General features: G+C 34.3%; 1 protein-coding gene across 1 annotated transcript; it reads left to right on the forward strand.

The window, feature by feature from the left end:
• Positions 1–6622: 6622 nt before the first annotated feature.
• Positions 6623–9768, forward strand: LOC108667037 (histidine-rich glycoprotein-like). The gene is made up of 3 exons (XM_018154019.1): positions 6623–6699; positions 6762–6868; positions 8717–9768. The coding sequence occupies exons 1-3, from the start codon at positions 6623–6625 to the stop codon at positions 9766–9768; spliced, it is 1236 nt and encodes a 411-aa protein (XP_018009508.1).
• Positions 9769–22030: the final 12262 nt, after the last annotated feature.

The raw sequence follows: 22030 nt of genomic DNA on the forward strand, positions 1-22030 counted from the left end.
TAAAGTAGTAAAAAATTTTCTACAGAGTACCTGAGGGCCTTTTTTACCTATACGGAAAATTATTTTTTTTTGCGTTTCTTTTTTTTTGAAAAATGTCCGCGAATTTGTTACTGCCTCCAATTAATGCCAATTAAACACAGAAATAAACGAGATTTCCTGGCTTAATTATATAGGGAAATTTTATGCATTATCCCGTAATGATACCGTCAAGAATATATCTGACGTTCATATATGATATAGCTTCTTTATAAGATCGATTATAATATTATATAATCGATTCAGGAGAAAAATAACCGACTAAAATCGATTAGAAATAAGTTAATAATATCATCAAAGATATTAAATGAGGCAAAAACCTCATTATACAAATGGTGGAATCATTAGAGCTTTGGACAAGGTGTTAATAATGTATGATATGAGTGAAATATTGGCAAGGGTTTATTAATATAACGCCTGAAAATGAACTATATGTCACTAATTGGATCTCAATCAGTTCACAACTTTCTGGTACAAAAGCGGTAGTTTTATGGTGAAAAAAGTTTGCGGCAGCGCAATGCAATTTTAATTATTAATATTACTTTATTGTGCTGGGACTGTGAGTAATGGTATTAAAAATATAAATAATGATAATGAGATTATAGGAATACCGGTATTAGGGCCAACGGGATCAGAGATACCGGTATTAGGGACTACGGGATCAGAGATACCGGTATTAGGGACTACGGCGTTAGAAATACCGGTATTAGGGCCAACGGCATTAGAAATACCGGAACAAAAAATGAAAGCACAGAACGGGTAAGCGGATTTATTGAAGACGTTTATACTGAAGAAATAATTGAATGATGTATAACTTTTGGATGGAGTCAATCATATCGTCTAAATTGAGGAGGTTTGAAAATAAGAAGATAATCTAAGAGATCGCTTAAATGAAGAAAAAGAAACAAGAATTATCCTGTATGTAGCATTCAAGTTCCAGACAAATGCGCTGGTGGAAAATGAAAGTGACGTCAGCTTGTACGTCGTCAGAATAAATATACGCATTAATTAATATATTAATTAATTAATATACGCATTAATTGTTACGAACGACGAGCACGCCGCGGTCTTATTATTTACCTGCCATACATAAGTCACATATTAATATGAACAAATTTTTTCTTTGTGTATAACATGCATGTAATCTCCGAGACAATTATAATGCCTACCCGAAATAATATCTGAAATGAATATAGCCCAAAACAGACAAATTGCCTAAATATCTTCGTGATTTGCCTAAATTTCTAATTAATATTGCCTAAATACATGTATAGGCTCATGTTGGAGCCACACTTAAACCTTTGAAATAATTTCTATTATTGGATTAAAGGTTAAAATAATTAATGGCGGCCTCCTTAAATTCGCCGATAATTTCCAACATACATAAGATGCCAGGAGTAGACCAGGTCATGGTTGTATTATAGGCGGCCGAATGCTGGCCACCGGCGATTGTGGCATGATTGTCATGGCGGGCTTAAGGCAGAGTGGCGCAATTTGAGGAAATCATGCCAGGCTGTGCCATAGACTGCCATTACTTGACCAATTACAGCGTCATAAAACCGGCTCACGATATACGCGCTTGGCAATCTTGTCAAGGCAGACCATTCCTGCCAAGCGCCACACTGTGTAGACCATACCTGCCAAGCACTTGGCAATCTTGTCAATTAGGTCTCGCAACAAGAACAAAACAGGAGAATCAGCTATACTTCGCCCTATCTATAGCAAGCAGGTTTCACAGTCGATNTAAGCGCCAACCTGTGTAGACCACACCTGCCAAGCGCTAACCCGTGTAGACCATACCTTCTAAGCGCCAACCTGTGTAGACCACACCTGCCAAGCGCCAATTAACCTGTGTAGATCATATACGTACCTGCCAAGCGCTAACCTGTGCAGACCATTTACCTGCCAAGCGCCAGCCTTTGCAGACCATATCTGCCAAGCGCCAACCTGTGTGGACCATATACCTGCCAAGCGCCAACCTGTGTAGACCACACCTGCCAAGGGCCAACCTGTGCAGACCATACCTGTCAAGCGCCAATCTGTGTGGACAATGCATGCCAAGCGCTTGGCAATCTTGTCAAAGCAGACCATACCTGCCAAATGCCATGCAACGTAGACCATACCTGCCAAGCACTTGGCAATCTTGTCAATTAGATCTCGCAAGAAGAACAAAACAGGAGAATCAGCTATACTTCTCCCTATCTATAGCAAGCAGGTTTTTCAGTCGATTTATAAATAAAATGCAGTTTTTTTGCATGCATTTATGGCTTTATGTGGAGGTGAGATATTAGTTCGAGATTTAGAAGAAGAAGGAATTTTTACAAGAAGGGATTCTATAAAAGAAGACGGAATTTTTATAAGAAGGGATTTTATAAGAGAAAAATGAATTTTTATAAGAAGGGATTTTTATAAAAGAGAAAGGAATTTTTACAAAAAGGGATTTTATAAGAGAAGAAGAAATTATTGGAGACTCAGTACACTGCTGAAGTTGCCTACAGAACGATTACTGCAATGGCTAATCATGGTGCATTTTTAGCGCATTTTATCATTTGTGGGAAAAATGCGCTATTTTGCTCGCCATGTCCGTCCGTCCGTCTGTCCGTCTGTCTGTCTGTACGTCCGTCCGTCCGTCTGTCCGTCCGTGACTTCACGTTTTCGTCGACGAGAAAATGCCCTCTCTGTCACTCACTGCAGTGAGTACTGAGTTATATTTTTTTTGTAATTTGCAAAATGGGAATAAATAACCAGAGAAATGTGCACATCAATAAGGAAAAATATTATAAAAAAATATTTAGTTATACTTTTTGCCTATAAACAGAAACATCGTGCGTACAGGAGATGAAAAAAAATGTTATAGTTGCCTATAATTATTATATATTTTCGAATAAAACACAAGAATTAGCGCGCATGGAAATCATGAAAAAAAACAACGGGAAAGTTTTTCTTTCATTATTTCATTAATTGAGAAAGCAAAGAATTCATGCGCTTGAATGAAAAAAAATTCAAAATATAATATAATATGATATAAAATAATACAAAATATACAGGAATTTCAATACCTAGTTTTTTAATGAACTCAATTGAATATAACTAAGACTAAAAACATATTATTCAATCATAAGTTAGTAACGCATAAAAAATAAATATTTTATTAAATCATATGCTGGGTAAAACTGGATAAAAATATCCACATGTTGCCGAATTATATATGCTAGGTAAAGTTTGTTATCAATAGAAAAATTTTAATAATTTTCATGCTTGCTTAAGCTCGATAAAAATATACATAGCTTTTTTATTATATGCTTCATTGAGATACATAAGGAGACACATCAATTAATTAATTAATTAATTATTTTAGAAATAATTTATTTATTCCTATGCACCACGCCCGTAAAGTGGTGAAAATTCGATGGTATTGCATATGCCAAGCACTTGGCAATCTTGTCAATTAGGTCTCGCAACAAGAACAAAACAGGAGAATCAGCTATACTTCGCCCTATCTATAGCAAGCAGGTTTCACAGTCGATCTATAAATAAAATACAATTTTTAAATTTTTTTGCCTGCATTCCATGGCTTTATGTGGAGGTGAGATATTAGTTCGAGATTTAGAAGAAGAAGGGATTTTTACAAGAAGGGATTTTATAAAAGAAGAAGGAATTTTTATAAGAAATCATTTTATAAGAGAAGAAGGAATTTTTACATGAAGGGATTTTATGAGATAAGAAGGTATTTTTTTACAAACACAAGAATAAATGCGCATGAAAATGACGAAAAAAAACAGGAAAGTTTTTCTTCGATTCTATCATTGACCGAGAAAACAAAGAATTCATGCGCTTGAATGAAAAAAAATTCAACGCTTTCATGCGCTTGAATGAAAAATTCCATGCTTTCCCTTGAGTCATTCGAGTCATGAATAAAAAAAAATTCAGAATACATGCACATGGCAAATAAAAATGAAGTAGAACTTTTTTTCAGGTTATTCTAATTATTGATGAAACAAAGAATTAATAATATAAATTATTATTATTATTGACGTAGAAAATGAACACCAAAGTCTCGCTCTGGGATGGAAAGCTGCGTGCATTTCACTGATATCTCACATGACACAAATATCAGAGTTCATCTCGCAGAGAAAAATTGTAGGCTGTCCCACGTGCTATGAAAATGAAGTAGGCCTTACGAGATTAAGATCAAGAACCTAACTTTGATTACAGTGTCTCGGCAAGCGTCCATAAAAACCATCGCATTTAATAGAGCATATATGGCAATAAAGTTTAACATCGTGATGCGTGAATAAATTACGTGAATATTTCGATAAATGTGACAAATAGAAAAGTTTTGCAGGAATCTTGTAGTTTTTCTAGTAGTTTAGAGTAATAATATAACTATATAACTTTTTAATTAATTAGAGTTATAAATATAATTGAAGTCGATGAAATGATTGGGACTCTGTGTATATACATGACTGTAATTAAGTTGTAATTTTTAAATTGAAATTTTGGTGTTATGTGCGATATAAAGTCTGTAAATGAAGCTCATTGCGTAGTGCACGAAGTTTGTATTGAAGAAGAAGCTGTGGGAAATATTCAAATTGTGCGGCATAATATTAAACGAATATTTGCATTGGAATAAAACGCGGGAAGTGAAAATGCATTCACGAATACCTATATAAGCTACATATAAGTGCATCAAAGTGGAGCTTGGTTCATGTAGGATCATACATTGGTTCATTCAAATTAAGGTTCCTTCATTGAATCATCTACTGGATCGTTCACTGGTTCATTCATAGTATAGTTCACTGGTTCATTCACTGGTTCGCTCACTTCTTCATTCACTGGTTCATTCTCAGTTTAATTCATTGGTTCCTTCCCTGGTTCATTACTGGTTCGTTCACTGGTTCGTTCACTGGTTCGTTCACTGGTTTATTCACAGTTTAATTCACTGATTCCTTCCATGGTTTATTTACTGGTTCGTTCACTGGTTCATTCAATATAGTTCATTCACAGTTCAATTCACTGGATCTATCAGAGTTTAACTCACTGGTTCATTCATTAAAACATTTGTGCCACAAAACCTGATGCAATGCAATCAAAAAGACTCGTTCTTTATACTGTAAAAATTTTACAGACAAAATTTCATGGGTTAAAAACACATTTGAAATTCAATAATCTGTTTTAAGTTCATTTGAAGGTACCGTAATATTCTTGAATGTGTGTTTTTCGTTAAACACATAAAATAAACAAGTTTTGAGATATGTACATTTTATCCCTAGTAATATCGTATATTTTAAGAAGTTTGGCACAATTCTGTAAACATCGTACATCTTTAAGCTTAATGAGAACGGTCTTAAAAACTACATGTCTCAATAAACAAAAAGTTTACTTCATGCGCATTTAAATCAAGGGTATTAATCAACAGAAGAAATGTAAATCAATTCGACATAATTAAGTTGCATCCAACTTTTCGTGTTGCACTAACGTATGCATACACTTAATGCAATGTATTGCATACAATGTTTATGCAATTCCTCTCTTCCGTACATTTGCGTTTAGACAACTTCAAACATTTCAAGTTTTCTCTATGATTTGAAAATAATAATGTCCAAATTTTGTTATACGAACATTATTAGTATTGTTATGATTAAGACGATTCAGTTGGGAAAGGTTATTGAATTCTCCGGAAGTGTATTTTTTATTCTTTTATTAAAACTGAACATTTGACTTTTTATTTGTTAAAAATTACGCAGTTCACGTAGTGAGCTACAAAATAGTATCAAATTATCAGTAAAATTGATTCATGCCGTCATTCAAAAGAATAAATTTACATGTACATGAAAACTATGTCGCAATACCATTGATTAATTCAATGCGTGAATATCACTGCCGAGGATCGAAAACATCATCAGATGTGGCATGCCCTGTTGATCAATTCAATACGCGATTATTATTTCTGAAGATCTATAACATCAACCGATGTGGCATGCCCTGTTGATTAATTCAATACGCGATTATATTTGCCGAGGATCGAGAACAGATAGCGCAAAAAAGAGCCAATGAACACAGTTGTTTGGACGGACTTCCGTTAATATATGAAGTTAAGATCGATCCCATCACTGCCGGTGAATTTTCTGCTATCACAAAAACTCCAGTGCTAAGTTAGGCGCACAAGCGCTAAGTTTAGCGCATCGACGAAAACAGTCACTATTAAAAGAAATAAATTGAGGGTAAAATTTACCACTTAAACATTTTCATGCATGGCTTGCAAACATTATCGTCATTTAAATTTGTTTTTTTTGGCGCAGAGTGAAGCATTTTTTAACGTAAACTGAATATTGCTTGAGACAAAATTTACCACTTGAACATATTCACGCTTGGCTTGTAAACGTTATCGTCATTTAAATTTGTTTTTTACGCAGAGTGAAGCATTTTTTAACGTAAACTGAACATCGCTGGAGCCATCAACGATACGGACATGAGAAAACCCCGCTGGCCGTTTCCTCCTGGCATGAAGGCGCTGGATATACGGACAATTGCACCAGCAATTGTGACGAGAAGAACAATGATGATGAGAATATGAATGGTGGATATGGCGGCCTCTTCCTCGAAGGTCGAGACGAAGCGCTACGTACGACGGGTGAAGTCATCCATCTCCGTGTCCCCGAGGTAATATAGGTGCAGAGGACCTCTGGCCCAGCGCACTATGTTATTTACGCCCTCAAACACAGTCTGGAGCTACACCACGAGACCGACCAGACCTCGCATTACCTTCCAGGCTACAAAGAAGACCCGAACCCACGGTCAGGGCTTCACTTAAAGTGTCTTAAGGATGCCGGTACGTATCCGACTATCTTGCGTTGAAACTGAACAATGAGTAACGAATCGTAAAAGGTACCGAGGCGAAAAGATGACGTAGAGTCGAGCACCGGACTTTTGGGTCGCAATGGAACGACTGAGCTGCCAGTTATTTCGAATCTTTACTACATCATCATCATCCTTTTGATCACAGACTTAACGCAATCCTTGTGCCAAAGATCGGAAGAAATGAGTGCGTGTTTCATGCACGATGAACTCGAGGGTTCCTCTTGTTCAGGGAAAAGGCTCAAATGTAAGCAACTAAGATCAGTTTCGCAGTGGAGCTTGTTGCAGAAGGTGATGCATAACCCAACACATTTGTGATACAATTCTTTAATATCTCACAGTTTACGTGGTTCAGTGTTCCAGTGACCGTGCAGCGTAATGTGCAAGTTGCGCGGTGAAATTTGTGACAGTGGGCGGTAACCTCGCGTCTTACGCTCACTGCGATGTTGTGTGCATTCTGCTATATCACTTTTTATTTTTTCCGTAGACAATACATATGAATAACAATAATATAGAGGTCGAAAGTAAAATTGAAAAGCAAAGTTCGGAAGTAAAGTTTGGAAGCAAAGTTTGAATGCAATGTTCTAAATCAAAGTTTAAATAATAGTCATCTTACTCTCTAAGAATCATAAAAAAGTTAGCGTCCTTCTCTCAACTCTACCAGCTCAAAGCGCAAATTTTACAGTGTAAGAGTGTAGGCTGAATAAAATTACCGATTATTAAATTCCGTGTATAATAATTTCTGACATAATATTACTTAGTACGAAATTTCTTGCATGGGTACATTAATATTTCTATTTCCGCATGAGATTGGAGCGTGCAAGATGATCAACAAAATTAGGAAGTGACAAAACAATTGTAAAATTGGAAGTAAAATTAGTAATTAGGAAGCAAAATTAGTGCGAAACAAATACACGAATATGCAAGATGGGACGACGTGGTGATATTGACATACAGAGGGAAAGTTTGTTTTGAATTCTTATTTTGATTATATAAGAAAAAACACGTTTTTAATAGTGAACTTGGGAACTGATAAAACTGATAACCAAATAAATATCTACGTTAAATTATCTGGGAATTGAATTCTACAACTTGGAAGCCTCCGCTACCGATTTGAAAAAGTACATGCGTTTTAGTAACTTATTATTTAGAAAGAAAATCCGATTTCTTTACGTTCAATTCCCAATAACACTAATTATATATTTTCTTTATCTAATTTATTTAGTACGAAGATTTCGCTGAATTTAACTGCATCTGAAAGATTATGAATATATTTGCTATGGGCTGAATGTAGATAAATTCGTTTTACATTAAACGCCTTGTGATTCAAACTCCACAAATTCAAATTTTTTCAACATTTCAGAAAAATGAACATTACTAAAAAACGGCCATATATAGAAATTCGTTCACATTGATTAATATTCATTTTTTATTTAAGTTATTATATTCAATCTTCGGAATAAAAGTTTGCATCGCTATGATCACCTGTATTAAAGACTATTCAGAAATAGTAACAAAAATGTCTTCCGTTTAATATTTCTTGAAAGATTAACTATAATATACATAGGGGATGCACACATAAGTGCAATTAAAAATTATAAGATTTTAATATCATATGTTTAATATAACCCATTGAAAACTTATCGGTAATAAACGGGTTCAATATATATTTAATGGGTACATGCTGCCAAATTAATACGAATTACTATAAGATAAATATTCTTTTTGGCCTCCAGTGAAAGGAATTTTTGGGAAAATATCGATTTCTGGTTCGTAATGTCACCAATTCGTGAAGAAACAATAATAAACAATCTTACCCCAGCACCATCAGCGCACTACCACCACACCATCAACATCAGCACACCACCACCAGCACCACTACAAACCCGTCACCACCACCACATGCTCCACCACCAGCTCCACCATCACATCACCAGCACACTACCACCACACCATCAACATCAGCACACCACCACCAGCACCACTACAAACCCGTCACCACCACCACATGCTCCACCACCAGCTCCACCATCACATCACCAGCACACTACCACCACACCATCAACATCAGCACACCACCACCAGCACCACTACAAACCCGTCACCACCACCACATGCTCCACCACCAGCTCCACCATCACATCACCAGCACACTACCACCACACCATCAACATCAGCACACCACCACCAGCACCACTACAAACCCGTCACCACCACCACATGCTCCACCACCAGCTCCACCATCACATCACCAGCACACTACCACCACACCATCAACATCAGCACACCACCACCAGCACCACTACAAACCCGTCACCACCACCACATGCTCCACCACCAGCTCCACCATCACATCACCAGCACACTACCACCACACCATCAACATCAGCACACCACCACCAGCACCACTACAAACCCGTCACCACCACCACATGCTCCACCACCAGCTCCACCATCACATCACCAGCACACTACCACCACACCATCAACATCAGCACACCACCACCAGCACCACTACAAACCCGTCACCACCACCACATGCTCCACCACCAGCTCCACCATCACATCACCAGCACACTACCACCACACCATCAACATCAGCACACCACCACCAGCACCACTACAAACCCGTCACCACCACCACATGCTCCACCACCAGCTCCACCATCACATCACCAGCACACTACCACCACACCATCAACATCAGCACACCACCACCAGCACCACTACAAACCCGTCACCACCACCACATGCTCCACCACCAGCTCCACCATCACATCACCAGCACACTACCACCACACCATCAACATCAGCACACCACCACCAGCACCACTACAAACCCGTCACCACCACCNCATCTTTTACGCTTCATGAAAATTCAGTGTTTGATGAATTATTAAAGTACAGTGTTTGACTTTGACAGTACGTATAAGAGAACACTTTGCCCAGGTCACTATAGTCTGAGAAATCGTTGTTAGAATATTAGCGTCTCGTTGTTAGAATATTAGCATCTCGTTGTTAGAATATTAGCGTCTCGTTGTTAGAATATTAGCGTCTCGTTGTTAGAATATTAGCATGATGTGTGATTGTCTTTACTCCTCGTTGGTATTGAAATTCGAGAAGCATGGTCAATAGAGCTGGATAATTGCGTATAAATTAAGTTTCGTGTTATGCTCAGTTGTCACTGGCCTCCATAACATTGTACAGCGCACAGCGTCGGAATCGATCCCGCTTACGTAGGATAAACGGCACAACTACTGACGGAAAAACTAGAATAGAATAGAATAGAATAGAATAGAATTATAGAATAGAATAGAATAGATTAGAATAGAATAGATTAGAATAGAATAGAATAGAATAGAATAGAATAGAATAGAATAGAATAGAATAGAATAGAATAGAATAGAATAGAATAGAAATTTGAAATTTGAGTGTGCGTCTATATATTTATAAATAATTTTGTCAATATTTTTCTGTTTAAAGATAGGATTTTAATTTCGAAATAAAGTTGCAAAGTTCTTTATTGGGTTTTTCAAGTTGAGGGTTTTTTTTCTTAAGCAAAACAAAGTATTGCTGATATGCGTACTTGAAATTAATGAAGAAAATCAAGATTTTGTTTCATACGAGACCAAATTTTATTTTTTTATGCAAGAAAATATTCTGATATATAATTTTTTATTCTTTTCCAAGATTAATTCTCGATAATTGCTGAATGATGAAAGATTTAAAGTGGAAATCCTTATTATTAGTTATTTTGAACATCGCTGCATGGGGATCGCCTAATGCTACTCAGATATCAGTAATATCCATAATTATAATTAATAACTGAAAGAGGCCATGGAAATTCTTATTTTTGGGGTAAAAATTATTTTAGGGTAAATATTTTTGCTAGGTGAATAATGAATATTTTTAGTTAAGTAGCAAATACGTTTTTAGAACACAAGCCTTCATATGCTTGCAAGTATGTCATGGAGCCCGATAATTTAAAACGCCTTTTATGAATAAAATATCAGAATTTTGGCCAGCTAAAGAAAAAATTTCGGTTAAAATTCAGCGAACATATCTGTTCTTTTCACTATTTTATTTTACATAAACTTCAAAAATCGCTACTTACATTTTTGAAAATATTTAGTAGGTGGAGGTCAAGCGTATGATTTACACATAAAATATTGAAGAAATTGTTTCTGTTATTTAAATGTTCAAAGAATCTAAAAACAACAAACAATACGTATAAAAAAGAGTAGTTGGGAAGCCTGTATATGTCTGAGTATGAACAGCTGTGTAAAAGTACACAAAAGTACACAAGTACACACACAATGCCACCTGTCATAGCACTGGTCCAGCATCAATCATACAAAATATATATAACAAGTAAAATTGTTGAAAAAGATAAATGTATTCAAAGCACCAGATTTATTTGATATAATCCTTAAAGAGATGAATATTTAACAATCAAAGCAGAAGTACGTAGCTTCTGCTTTGATTATTGATGGAAATATTAGATGGAAAATAGAAAACCCGACATACGATTTTCATTACAATGCGAAATAGAACTGATTTTTATCTGGAAAACATTGTTTTATTTAATAAGTAGAAGTAAATTATATTTATTTTTAATGAAGACGAATTTGGCATCAACTTTTATTTATATGAACTTTTTGGCATCATATAAATGAATTACATTTCTAAATTGAAAAATTTAACAATGAAGAAAAAGATAAAAATGTAAATGTGCGGATTAGAGTGACCTTATATAAAAATATACATATATTCGTGAAATGCGTCTATAATTCGAAGAGAAAACGTGCCAATTTGCAATTGTTGCGCACAAAATACCCAATTAATTTAAAGAATCATTAAACATCTATTGAATCTAACCAATCATCAAAATCATCATAAACCCAAAAGCAACGCCGTTAAAAATCAAAACACAACTCATTTTTCTCCATGCGGTAAATACTTCATTGATGTGCATTATTTTCATATGAATTCAGCGAGCAAAAAACTCGTTCACTTTCTCGGTATTTGTAGCCGAGTCGAACGTGCGACATTTTGGGTCAGAAAAATCATTTTACACAAATATACACAATATACACAAAATATCTACACAAAATATCTACATAAAATTTTCGTACTTTTTGATTAGAAGTTTCAGCCAAACAGAATTTTTAAAACATGCTACGTACAATATTATCGTTGCGATGTGTCCTATTTTTGTACGAACGTATTAATTATTAAATTGAATGTCACACAGCCATGCGAGTTGAGCCTAATACCCTAAGCATATGGTAATAGGAAGATGGCGTAAGGTAATCAATATTCGCAGGTAATTAATCAAGAAGGTGCTTTCGGTGAGTATTTAGAAGGAGTTACCGACACTGAGGTGTGCAGGGAAACCATTAGTGGTGTGGCGCGGTACCAATGATGGGGTGAACGCAGGAAACGGGAAGACAGTTTTTTGCATAACATTTATTGGCGTCAGGACGTGGGCCACGGATTGCAATGAAGACGTGTTTGTACACTGTTAGAAAAATTACCGTTAACGGTATTACCGGCGTTTCAGTGACCGGTCGGAACGTGAAAAGAAACATCGCGTCGCCGTTTTTATTCTAATTTTACACTAGAAAACCGTAAAACATCTGATAATAACGGAGAAACCGTTTATTTTCACGGGGCGACCGGTCACTAGAACGCCGGTGGGACCGTTTTTTCACCGTTTTTTCTAACAGTGTACTGGGGTAAAAATGATGCAAATTATGAAGATTCTTCTTGAAATTCGAATTATTTTAATTATTTGATTGAAATTAGAACGAATTTTCATATGAAGAATTAGAATAGCGAAAATTTAGTTTGTGCATCGATGTGAGATTCAGCGAATCGTGGTTACTGTGAAAACGAACAATAATTATAATAAAGATTAACCGATAACTACAGTAATTTTTACGATGCAATTGTCCACGTGTTTGTCTGTTCAAGTACAACAGCAGAGAACGATATGTAGACTTCTCTATGACAAATTTATTCCAAAGGAACAATCATAACATCATTTCAAAAATTGAATGCATTAAACTTTTAATGTTATACCATTTTCATCATCATGTTCACGAATTTTGTGCACAAGGTTTAACTCCAAAAAATTCAGGAATTTCCACATCAAAAATTTCTCAACCCTACGAAAAATCAATAAATTTCTGTACAACTGCATTAGTGATGCCACTAATAAACGCAAACTATTGTGTATCGAAAAATTTTTGGGAGACATGAAGCAATGTTTAACTTCATCATTTCATCATAATTGTGGGTGGCTAATAATTTAAAACATATCAACGAACATTATCGGATTATGAAAAGTAATTTTCCTAAATTTCAGGCTTTATGATTTATATCGGACTGACATTGTTTTTGGAAAAATATTACCTCCCTTTGATATTCGGTTAAGAAGAATTTCAAATTTAGCGAAAGAAAACCGCAGTGCGCAGTTGAGTGGCACGAGCAACCATGTGCAGGCGACAAATTATTAAACATAGAATTTGTCATCAAAATAAAAATAAACTGTCTTTCAAGGGGGTAAGTTTAAAGTTAAGCTTTCCAAAGTTAGATACACTAAAAACGAAAATATAAGCGTAGTTTAAAAAATTTATTCTTAGTTTCAATTAAACGTTAAATACTCAGTTCAGGACCCTATTAAAAAAATAAATAAATTAATGGCATGAATTAGCAAAGATTTGCGATCGAATTGCGAGCTTTAATTATAATATTTAGTTGAAAAAATTGAAAACGCTCTCTGGTTAAGCGATATTTAGTGCCTATATATCTGGGCTATTGGGATGAAACTAACAAGTAGCCGCCAACAAAAACCATTAAGCCATAATTGGCTTGAGATGCCATAAAATTATTCATGTACATCAATAATTACCGGCACCTTATTGGCATTTGATTATTAAATTTAGGGTTTAATTCTATTAATGTTATTTGATTCAATTAGGTAACACAACTTAAAAACGAATATAAACACAAAATAACTGTCAACGGCATCAAAAATTATTTGACAGCCTGCGTCTTTAACATGGTTTTTGATACGGGCTTTTTTTTGAAGTTAACTTGATGAAAAGCAGGGCCCATACTTTCAAAAAAAGTTAAGTGATCGCAAGTTCATCAGCCAATCGTTGACGGCCTTTCAAGCTAAATCCACCAATCATAGATAAGAAAATAGAGCGTATGTACTTACGTTCACTTAGCGAGGTTTGAAAGTATGGCCCCTGGAAAATAAAGTGCTTCAATACAGATGAAATAATAATTCGACATCAATATAGAATTGATAAACTAGTTTGAAGCATCATTCTGCTTGCAAGTGGTTAAAGTGGTTAATTAATTACCTCTTAGTATCTGGTTTTTTAATTACTTCGTAGTATATGGTTATTTAAGTACCTCACAATATCTGGTTATCTAATTACTTCGTAGTATATGGTTATTTAAGTACCTCGTACTATTTGGTTATTCAAGTACCTCGTTATATCTGGTTATTTAAATACCTTGCAATTATATAGTTATTTAATTACCTCGTAGTGTCGGTTATTTAAGTACTTCATTATAGTATTTGGTTATTCAATTCCTCTCTTTACCTGGTATGCGTATTAGCTTCCATCATCTGCTTATTTAATTACCCTTAAGTAAGTATTTTAATTACTTCACGATGCATGGTTATTTATCAAGCTGCATGTGATTTATAACAGAATGACTGCACTGCAAAAAAATGCTTAACATGACGAATTTATATTCATTTTTTTTATAACGAATGATTTGTTTTTCTCTCAAAACTTTAACAGCCTATAACTTCGTAAAATAATGCCATAAGCATTAATTTTGAATAAATTCAAGAAAAGAATCAGCTTTGTCTACGAATTTAGAATTTCTATATGAATATTAAGAATATTTATAGGTTAATTTCCTAATTGAAACAAAAAGAACCGGCTCGAAGCACAGGCTCGATTAAATACTCCGATAAAAAAAAATCAAGTTAGAAGTTAAATTACAAATTAAATTACAATTTAAGTTAAGTGATAAGTATAATAATGTAATAGTGAGAACAAAATATTTAGAAATATATATATATATATTTCTGCTGATGACTCGTCTACAAAGCTGCCGTATTCTATTCATTTATGCATATAGAAAAATTTTACTTGGAGTTAATTCGAATATATCATCTATTAAAAATATAATAATAAAAATATATTATATAATATATCATATAATAAAAAGAACGTCGCTAAGAAGGCAACCGCCACCAATTCGTTTTCGCTAATATGGAAGTTCAACATGCCGGAGAAACTGAAATTAGTTTCTTCAATATAGAGTAGCAAAATTTCGTGAAGAACTACAAAGTATTCGAAGCAACTGAACAAATGAAGACGTCAAGAGAAAATTTTGCAACGACGTCAGAAGTTTTTATTAATCACGAAAAAGTAATAATCATTAACACATTTANACTATGCATCTACTAAGTGATTATCACATTTGTATTATATTTACCTAATTCTTCGTTATGATAGGTTCAATTATAAAAAAGGATTGTTAAAGCGATTACTAAAGTTTTGTTAAACTAATTTATTCACGATCTTCACGGTTTTTAAATAACATCACTTTATAACAATATTGAATAATTTTTCTTCAGATTGGATGACGCTTTAACCTGAAACTACGCCCAACGAAGAAGGATTATTTAGTTTTGCGGTTATTAAATGAAAATTTGCAAGTATTATAATTAAAATCGATTAATATAGAATGTTATTTCATTGTTTCTAATTAATACAAAAGTACATTTACACTTTTAATTGTTATGAAATTGTATAGTTTACGCAGTCGTATGTATTATTCGTATTCGCAATATCAAATCACTTTCTGTAAATGATACTTCCTTGTCCATTCTAGATACCGATATTTAGTCTCATTTTTCTATATATTGTTGTACGTACAATAGAAGTCCATAGGATAAGATCACAGTAAACAAAGCCATTATTCAACTCGGTTACTTGCGAAGTGACACAGCCTTCAGCTGATTAAATTCTCAGGACACGCTTTGACAAACTCAAAAAAAACTTATAAATTAAGTAGCTTTCTCTAAAAATGAATTTCGGTGAATTCACCGTTCACTGGATCTTGTATATTTTCTAAAAAATATTGAAAAGGCATTCTTTGCTGCTGTTGAAATAGTGTTGAAGAAAATCGTGCCGAATTTTATTTATAGGTACACGAAAAGAAATCAATAATATTAACAAAAACCAAAATAAGTGTGCTTAAGATTTTGAAGTCAGTTTCGATGAAGTTAAATAACGAATTGTAAATCATAACTAAACAACAATCATAATTAAACAACTTAAAAATTCAAATAACTTAATGTGCAAGTGTGCAATAACTTACTGTTTTAAAAAACGAATTGTGAATCATACAACAACTTAGGAATTGAAATAGCTTAATGTGCAAGTGCGTTGGACTTGAACATGTTGCAAGTGCGATACCGGCGGCCGCTGCCGCTGGGGCGACTCAAGCAGCGGCGCCTGAGATCGGCTCAGGCGGTCTGCAACGCAAGCCGTGGCTGCTAGTATTAATATAATAATAAGATAATATAATCATTAACTAGTATCCCATCTATATAATTATAATTATCCCAGATAATAAGAATTTTACGCAAAAGTTCAAAACATTTCTGTAATAAATAAGTCAATGTTTGAATTTGTAAACCTTCTACGGGGCGTAGTCGGTGTCCGGAATGTCGTTCACACTCGACTTCCATTGCAGCGATTTAGGCCGTACGTAATAGTCGAGCCAAAATTCGCTAAAATACGCTGAAAACTATGAAATAATGCGTTTATAATAAAAAATGTTGACACGTTATTATAATATTTGAATTTTTTTTATACTGGAAAATAGCTTCACTTCTATTTTTCCCTATACTTTCTCTTTAGTTTTCCTTTAGTTATATTAAGAATTAATTTCTTCGGACGTGACATGACTGTAACCTGTAACGAAATATTATAATGAACTATTGTATCAACACAATCAATGCCCACAAAGTATTCGATAGAGTGAAAGAAGAAGAGCGCGCTATTTTCCTGTAAAATTTCCAAAGATCCTCTTATTTTCTCAATGGACATTTCGGTGAGCGATCCCACGCACTTACCTGTCCGAGAAAAATTGAATCAACATGCGGAACAAACATACGCATTTACGTAGTAACTTTCTAATTACCGTACTACTTTAGGTCAAATATTCTTTCACTTTATGTTCTGTTTCTGATAAATTTCCTCGTACATAAAATGTAGTGGTTTGTTATTCGACCAAAAATATTTTATTATTCACTTACAACGACGGTTAAATATTTTTTGTGGCTAATAATTTCTATAGAATAATTTATAATTCGGCTGCAATTTAAACAAGTGCCCGAAATCTCCATTGATTTTTATTAAGTGGCTTTATCAAGTTGAATTTCAAGAATATTTTAGATTCAAGCAACCATAACAATGAATTAAAAATTATAAATTAAAATTGCTTAGAAGTGAAGATACGGCAATGAATCAGTCTTTCCGTTGACTGCAGGAAACACAAGTAATCTTCGAAACCGAATCATAATATTTATTTAACTCTCTTAGTTCTAAATTTGTTTTTCTACAAGCAATATGCTCTATTTTCTCTTCGCTTATAATCATATTAAGTATGTATTAATATTATTTATTAATCATGATTAACTCGAACATCTGATCTAGTTTCGGCTGTAGTCTAATATTTCAAATGCTTTAATATAAAGAAAATAATCAAACAAATTAATGAATTTCAATTTTATTTTTATAATTATTAGTTTATCCTGCTTTAATCGTAATAATGTAAGGTCATAGTTTTCACTCGTCTAATTTTTGTAATATTTATAAATACAACAGGTTTAGTTAGCCGTCAGGTTTCTAAATAAAATATCTTTTAAATCCTTATAATAACGAAAAAGAACGGACAAAAATATTTCAGCAATAGGCTCAGATAATGAGACTATATAATTGCCTTCTCAGAGAAATATTTTTGGAAAACTCAATGTTTACAAGGATCTACCGTCTTGAGAACTTATAAGTTTTTTGTAGACTATACGGTTGGGAAAAAAGTTAATTTTTTTATATTGCAAAAAACTAAAAACTGAACTTATTTGGGTACGCGAAGATGAGCTTTGGCAGCTTTATCATTTAAATTTTTATTTCCGCTGACCTTAATATTTTTGCGATAATAAATTAGAAAGACGCGTTCAAGAGATTTACGTGGAACTGAAAAAATTAAACAACTTTAAAAATTGCATAAAAAAAAACTAAAAAAAACAAAAAAAAAATTCTAAGTTCAATCGCCATCAATTTACTAAAGCAAATAAATATCAAAGATCATTTCAGCGCATCAGCAGGGTCATCAATAATGCTCAATAAAAAATACGACTGGTTACAGTATTATTCGTGTAAATAATTATTATCAAAATTGACTAATAATGATGAAGGTTATGTTCTCTGTTGGAGTGAAAAATATGGCAAGAAACTTGATTAAAAAACTCATAATTTTCACAGTCGTTTAGCTTCTTTTTGGACCTCTTACAAGTGTGTTATAAAAAAATAAGGGAAAAACCTATGAGTTACGGTCAAATGCAGGTGTATCAGGGACGGTCAAATGCAGGTGTTTCAGGGACGGTCAAATGCAGGTGTATCAGGGACGGTCAAATGCAGGTGTATATCACAGCTGAATACATGAAACAAGTGTGGATAAAACCCTGCTATTACAGCATCAGCGGCCACTATCCCAAAGACCACGAAATTTTAGTAAGTGCATGTGTGGATAAGTGTTCATGCTCGTGTGAGGTTCATGTATATGTGGACTGAAAACATGAAAATCACAAAATCAAGCCATTATTAACATAAAAATCACCAAGTCATGTTATTGCAAACATAAAAATCACCAAGTCATGTTATTGCAAACATAAAAATTACCAAATCATTTAAAAGCGTTCAAGAAGTCAGCCGAATTACTGGGCGACTTCAAGATCGAAATGATTATTATTTTATCATTTGGTTTACAGGTTTTTTAATCGATATATTTTTCCTTCTTCGCACATGTTCTGATTTCCAATGCAGAGCGACTCCAGCGCGCGACAAAGGGGCTGATGCCATCGAAAATCGTCTAATTTTTATTAAATACATGGTAGTTTTTTGGACGGGCTTCTAGATATTGTGCATAAAAACTTAATTTTATTCTCTAGGAAACAATGTTTCACATATTTTACTCCATTTTGGCATTCCAGATACGTTAAAACGCGCATTGTATAAACTTTTGTTCCTAATCACGCATGTATAGTTCATTGCTATTTTTGTGATTTTATAATTGGACAGATATATATTAAACTGATCGAGATTACTTTGCAGCGAATTTAATAAGTAGTTCAGAATTATTCCAGTTAATTAAAAAATTTCATATACTCGATCAATGTTAGAAATATTTTGAATGAGATAAATTTCGGAGGCACTTTCGTTTCGTCACTTCGGGTTTCATATCAGTTAACTTTTTACTAAAATTACTGCTGCTAAATTAGAACAAATATTGACCTTGCACTCGCATCTTAAATCAAAATTTACAGACTCGGCCTAAACCAAATTAGCAATCGGTAAAATGATATTAATCTACGGTTTAAAATAATAAAATTTCATTATATATGTTGACGTGTGCTGTGCAATTTACTCGTACTGAATTATTAATTTGCATCTATTAAATAATTATTGATATACTTCTATTTAATAATTAATTTACTTCTATTGAAATAGTTAAACACTTCTGTTTAATTCTTCAATTAGTTCTATCGAATAATTTATTCAACGTCAGCAGCTATGGTTCAATATTATTAGCCTCATTTACTATTAAAGGATGTGGTCTTCGAAAATTGTACGAAAAAAATTAACCTCTAACGCACGACTAGTTTATATAATATGAGTAGTTTTACCAAAAAAAGTGAAGGTAGTGATTATAGTCATTTGAAAAAATACACAAAATATGAATGTAAATGACGAGAGGTTTGCACAGCCAGAAAACAATTGAATTAGAACAAAATATTAATTAAACACTTAACATACTTTTCATGAAAGTGGCTGAATGAACATTTACAGCCATAGTAATTTTTTATCAAATTAAAAAACAACTAATTTATTCGTGATTCACGAAAGGTGACAAAGTATCATGCGCGAAATGCGGCAAACCAACAAACGGGATAAATTATCATGACTTAAAGGTGCTGACGAATAAGCCATCATGGAAAGCCATGTGATGGAAATGTTTAAATGTATAAGTGAAGTCTTATAAAAATCGAACCATTGAAGTTGAAAAAAATACGCGCGAAAAAGTCACCTAAACTTTAATATTTAATGGTCACCAACAACATCCGGGGACATAGAAAAAAAATGTAACTCAGTACTCACTGCAGTGAGTGACAGAGAGCGCATTTTCTCGTCGACGAAAACTTGAGGTCACGGACGGACGGACAGACAGACGGACATGGCGAGCACAATAGTGCATTTTTTCCATAAATGAGAAAATGCTAAAAACGGTTGGAAAAATTCTAACCTTGAGTCCACCAAGACAAAAATGACAAGTCTCGGCCCAGGTACGTTTTGGCCCAACAGGTGGTGTTCAAAAATCGTCTTGCGGGTAAGAAATACGGACAGCAAATGACAAGAAGCAGGAAGATTTAATATAAAATTATCTCAACTGATCGGAGGAGAATTTAACGTAACCATTTTAGTTTAGGATAAAAAATTGTAGGTTAATTGAAACTGTGCGGTCGATGGTTGTTTCATGACTGAATGTTAAATTTGTGTGTTTTAAAATTTTTGAATCATATCAGGTCAATACTTAGCAAAACATTATCCATAGCATCGCATTTGATGAGAAATTATAAATAAAATGAATAATATAACACAACTTTCTTTTGTTCTTTAAATTATACTTTATCAAACATTAGTGCTCAGAACTTGCTCCATACATAAACCATTTATTATAACGCATAAAAAAGTCACTAACAAAAATTATGATACTTTCTTCGACTTATTATACGAAAAAATTCACCTTAAAATACAAGTTGATGTTGTACAGTTCCCGGGCAACCGCCTTCTCGAAATGCTCGTCCCGCGCTCAGAGCGAGGGCCAGATTACGCAACTGATATAATCCATCTTAATTTCTCACTTTTGGAAATTACAGCTCTTCCCTCTTTGATTTACGGCAGATGGCAGGGGCGCACGATGCTTTATTAGGTTTTGCTGTATACGGGCGGCCATAAGCCTTCCACCATAGGCCTTAAAGCCTATGTTTTTTAAGCGTGAGGGAGGATGTCATTCTTTGAAGTTTATGCGCATGGAATGAGAAAACAACGAGAATAGCAAAGAATGTACAGAGTTCGAACACATGGCATGATTATAATGAAGGTATATTCGAAATATAATCAAGACCAAAGATATCAAAAGATAAGGCCAATTTGCAGCAGATATTAAACCGGCGGTTTTTTTTCAAGCTTTCAGTATCAATTTAAAAACAAACAATTGCAGGAAAATAATTTCTCAAGTTCTTTGAAAATCTAAAAAATTCCTCAGTCCTCAGCTGTCCTTCGTTGAACCTTTAAAAAATATTCTAAATATTTTGAAACAAGTAATATAGATTGTATCCGCGGTCATATCTCAAGAAATCTATGCAAGTATTTCCCCAGTCCATCCTATAGAGTAAAAATATTCAAATTTACCCTGTAAACAAAAAAATAATCAAGCCAGGATATTACAGGGGTTCCCATCATGAGGAATTGGTTGGAGGTTGAGCGCTGGCCACGTCACTTTATTTTTCTTGAGCAACTCTTAAGGAAGATCAAGAATTTCCTGAAGCCTGCGTCGTGAAGAAGATGGCTATCAGAGCGGCGTTATGGCCAGCCGACACATCTTAGCGCCTGCCCGAAAGTCAAGCTATTTGCTCGACGCTGCTGCGGCTTATGGCGCTTGTGAATGATGGTTCACGATGGTGGATGCTGGGTGATGGTGGGTGATGGTGACTCAGTTTTAGGTGGATTAAGTCAAGCTATAAGCAGTA

Source organism: Hyalella azteca, unplaced genomic scaffold (genome assembly GCF_000764305.2).
Source record: "Hyalella azteca isolate HAZT.00-mixed unplaced genomic scaffold, Hazt_2.0.2 contig3818, whole genome shotgun sequence".
NCBI classification, from domain to species: Eukaryota; Metazoa; Arthropoda; class Malacostraca; order Amphipoda; family Hyalellidae; genus Hyalella; species Hyalella azteca.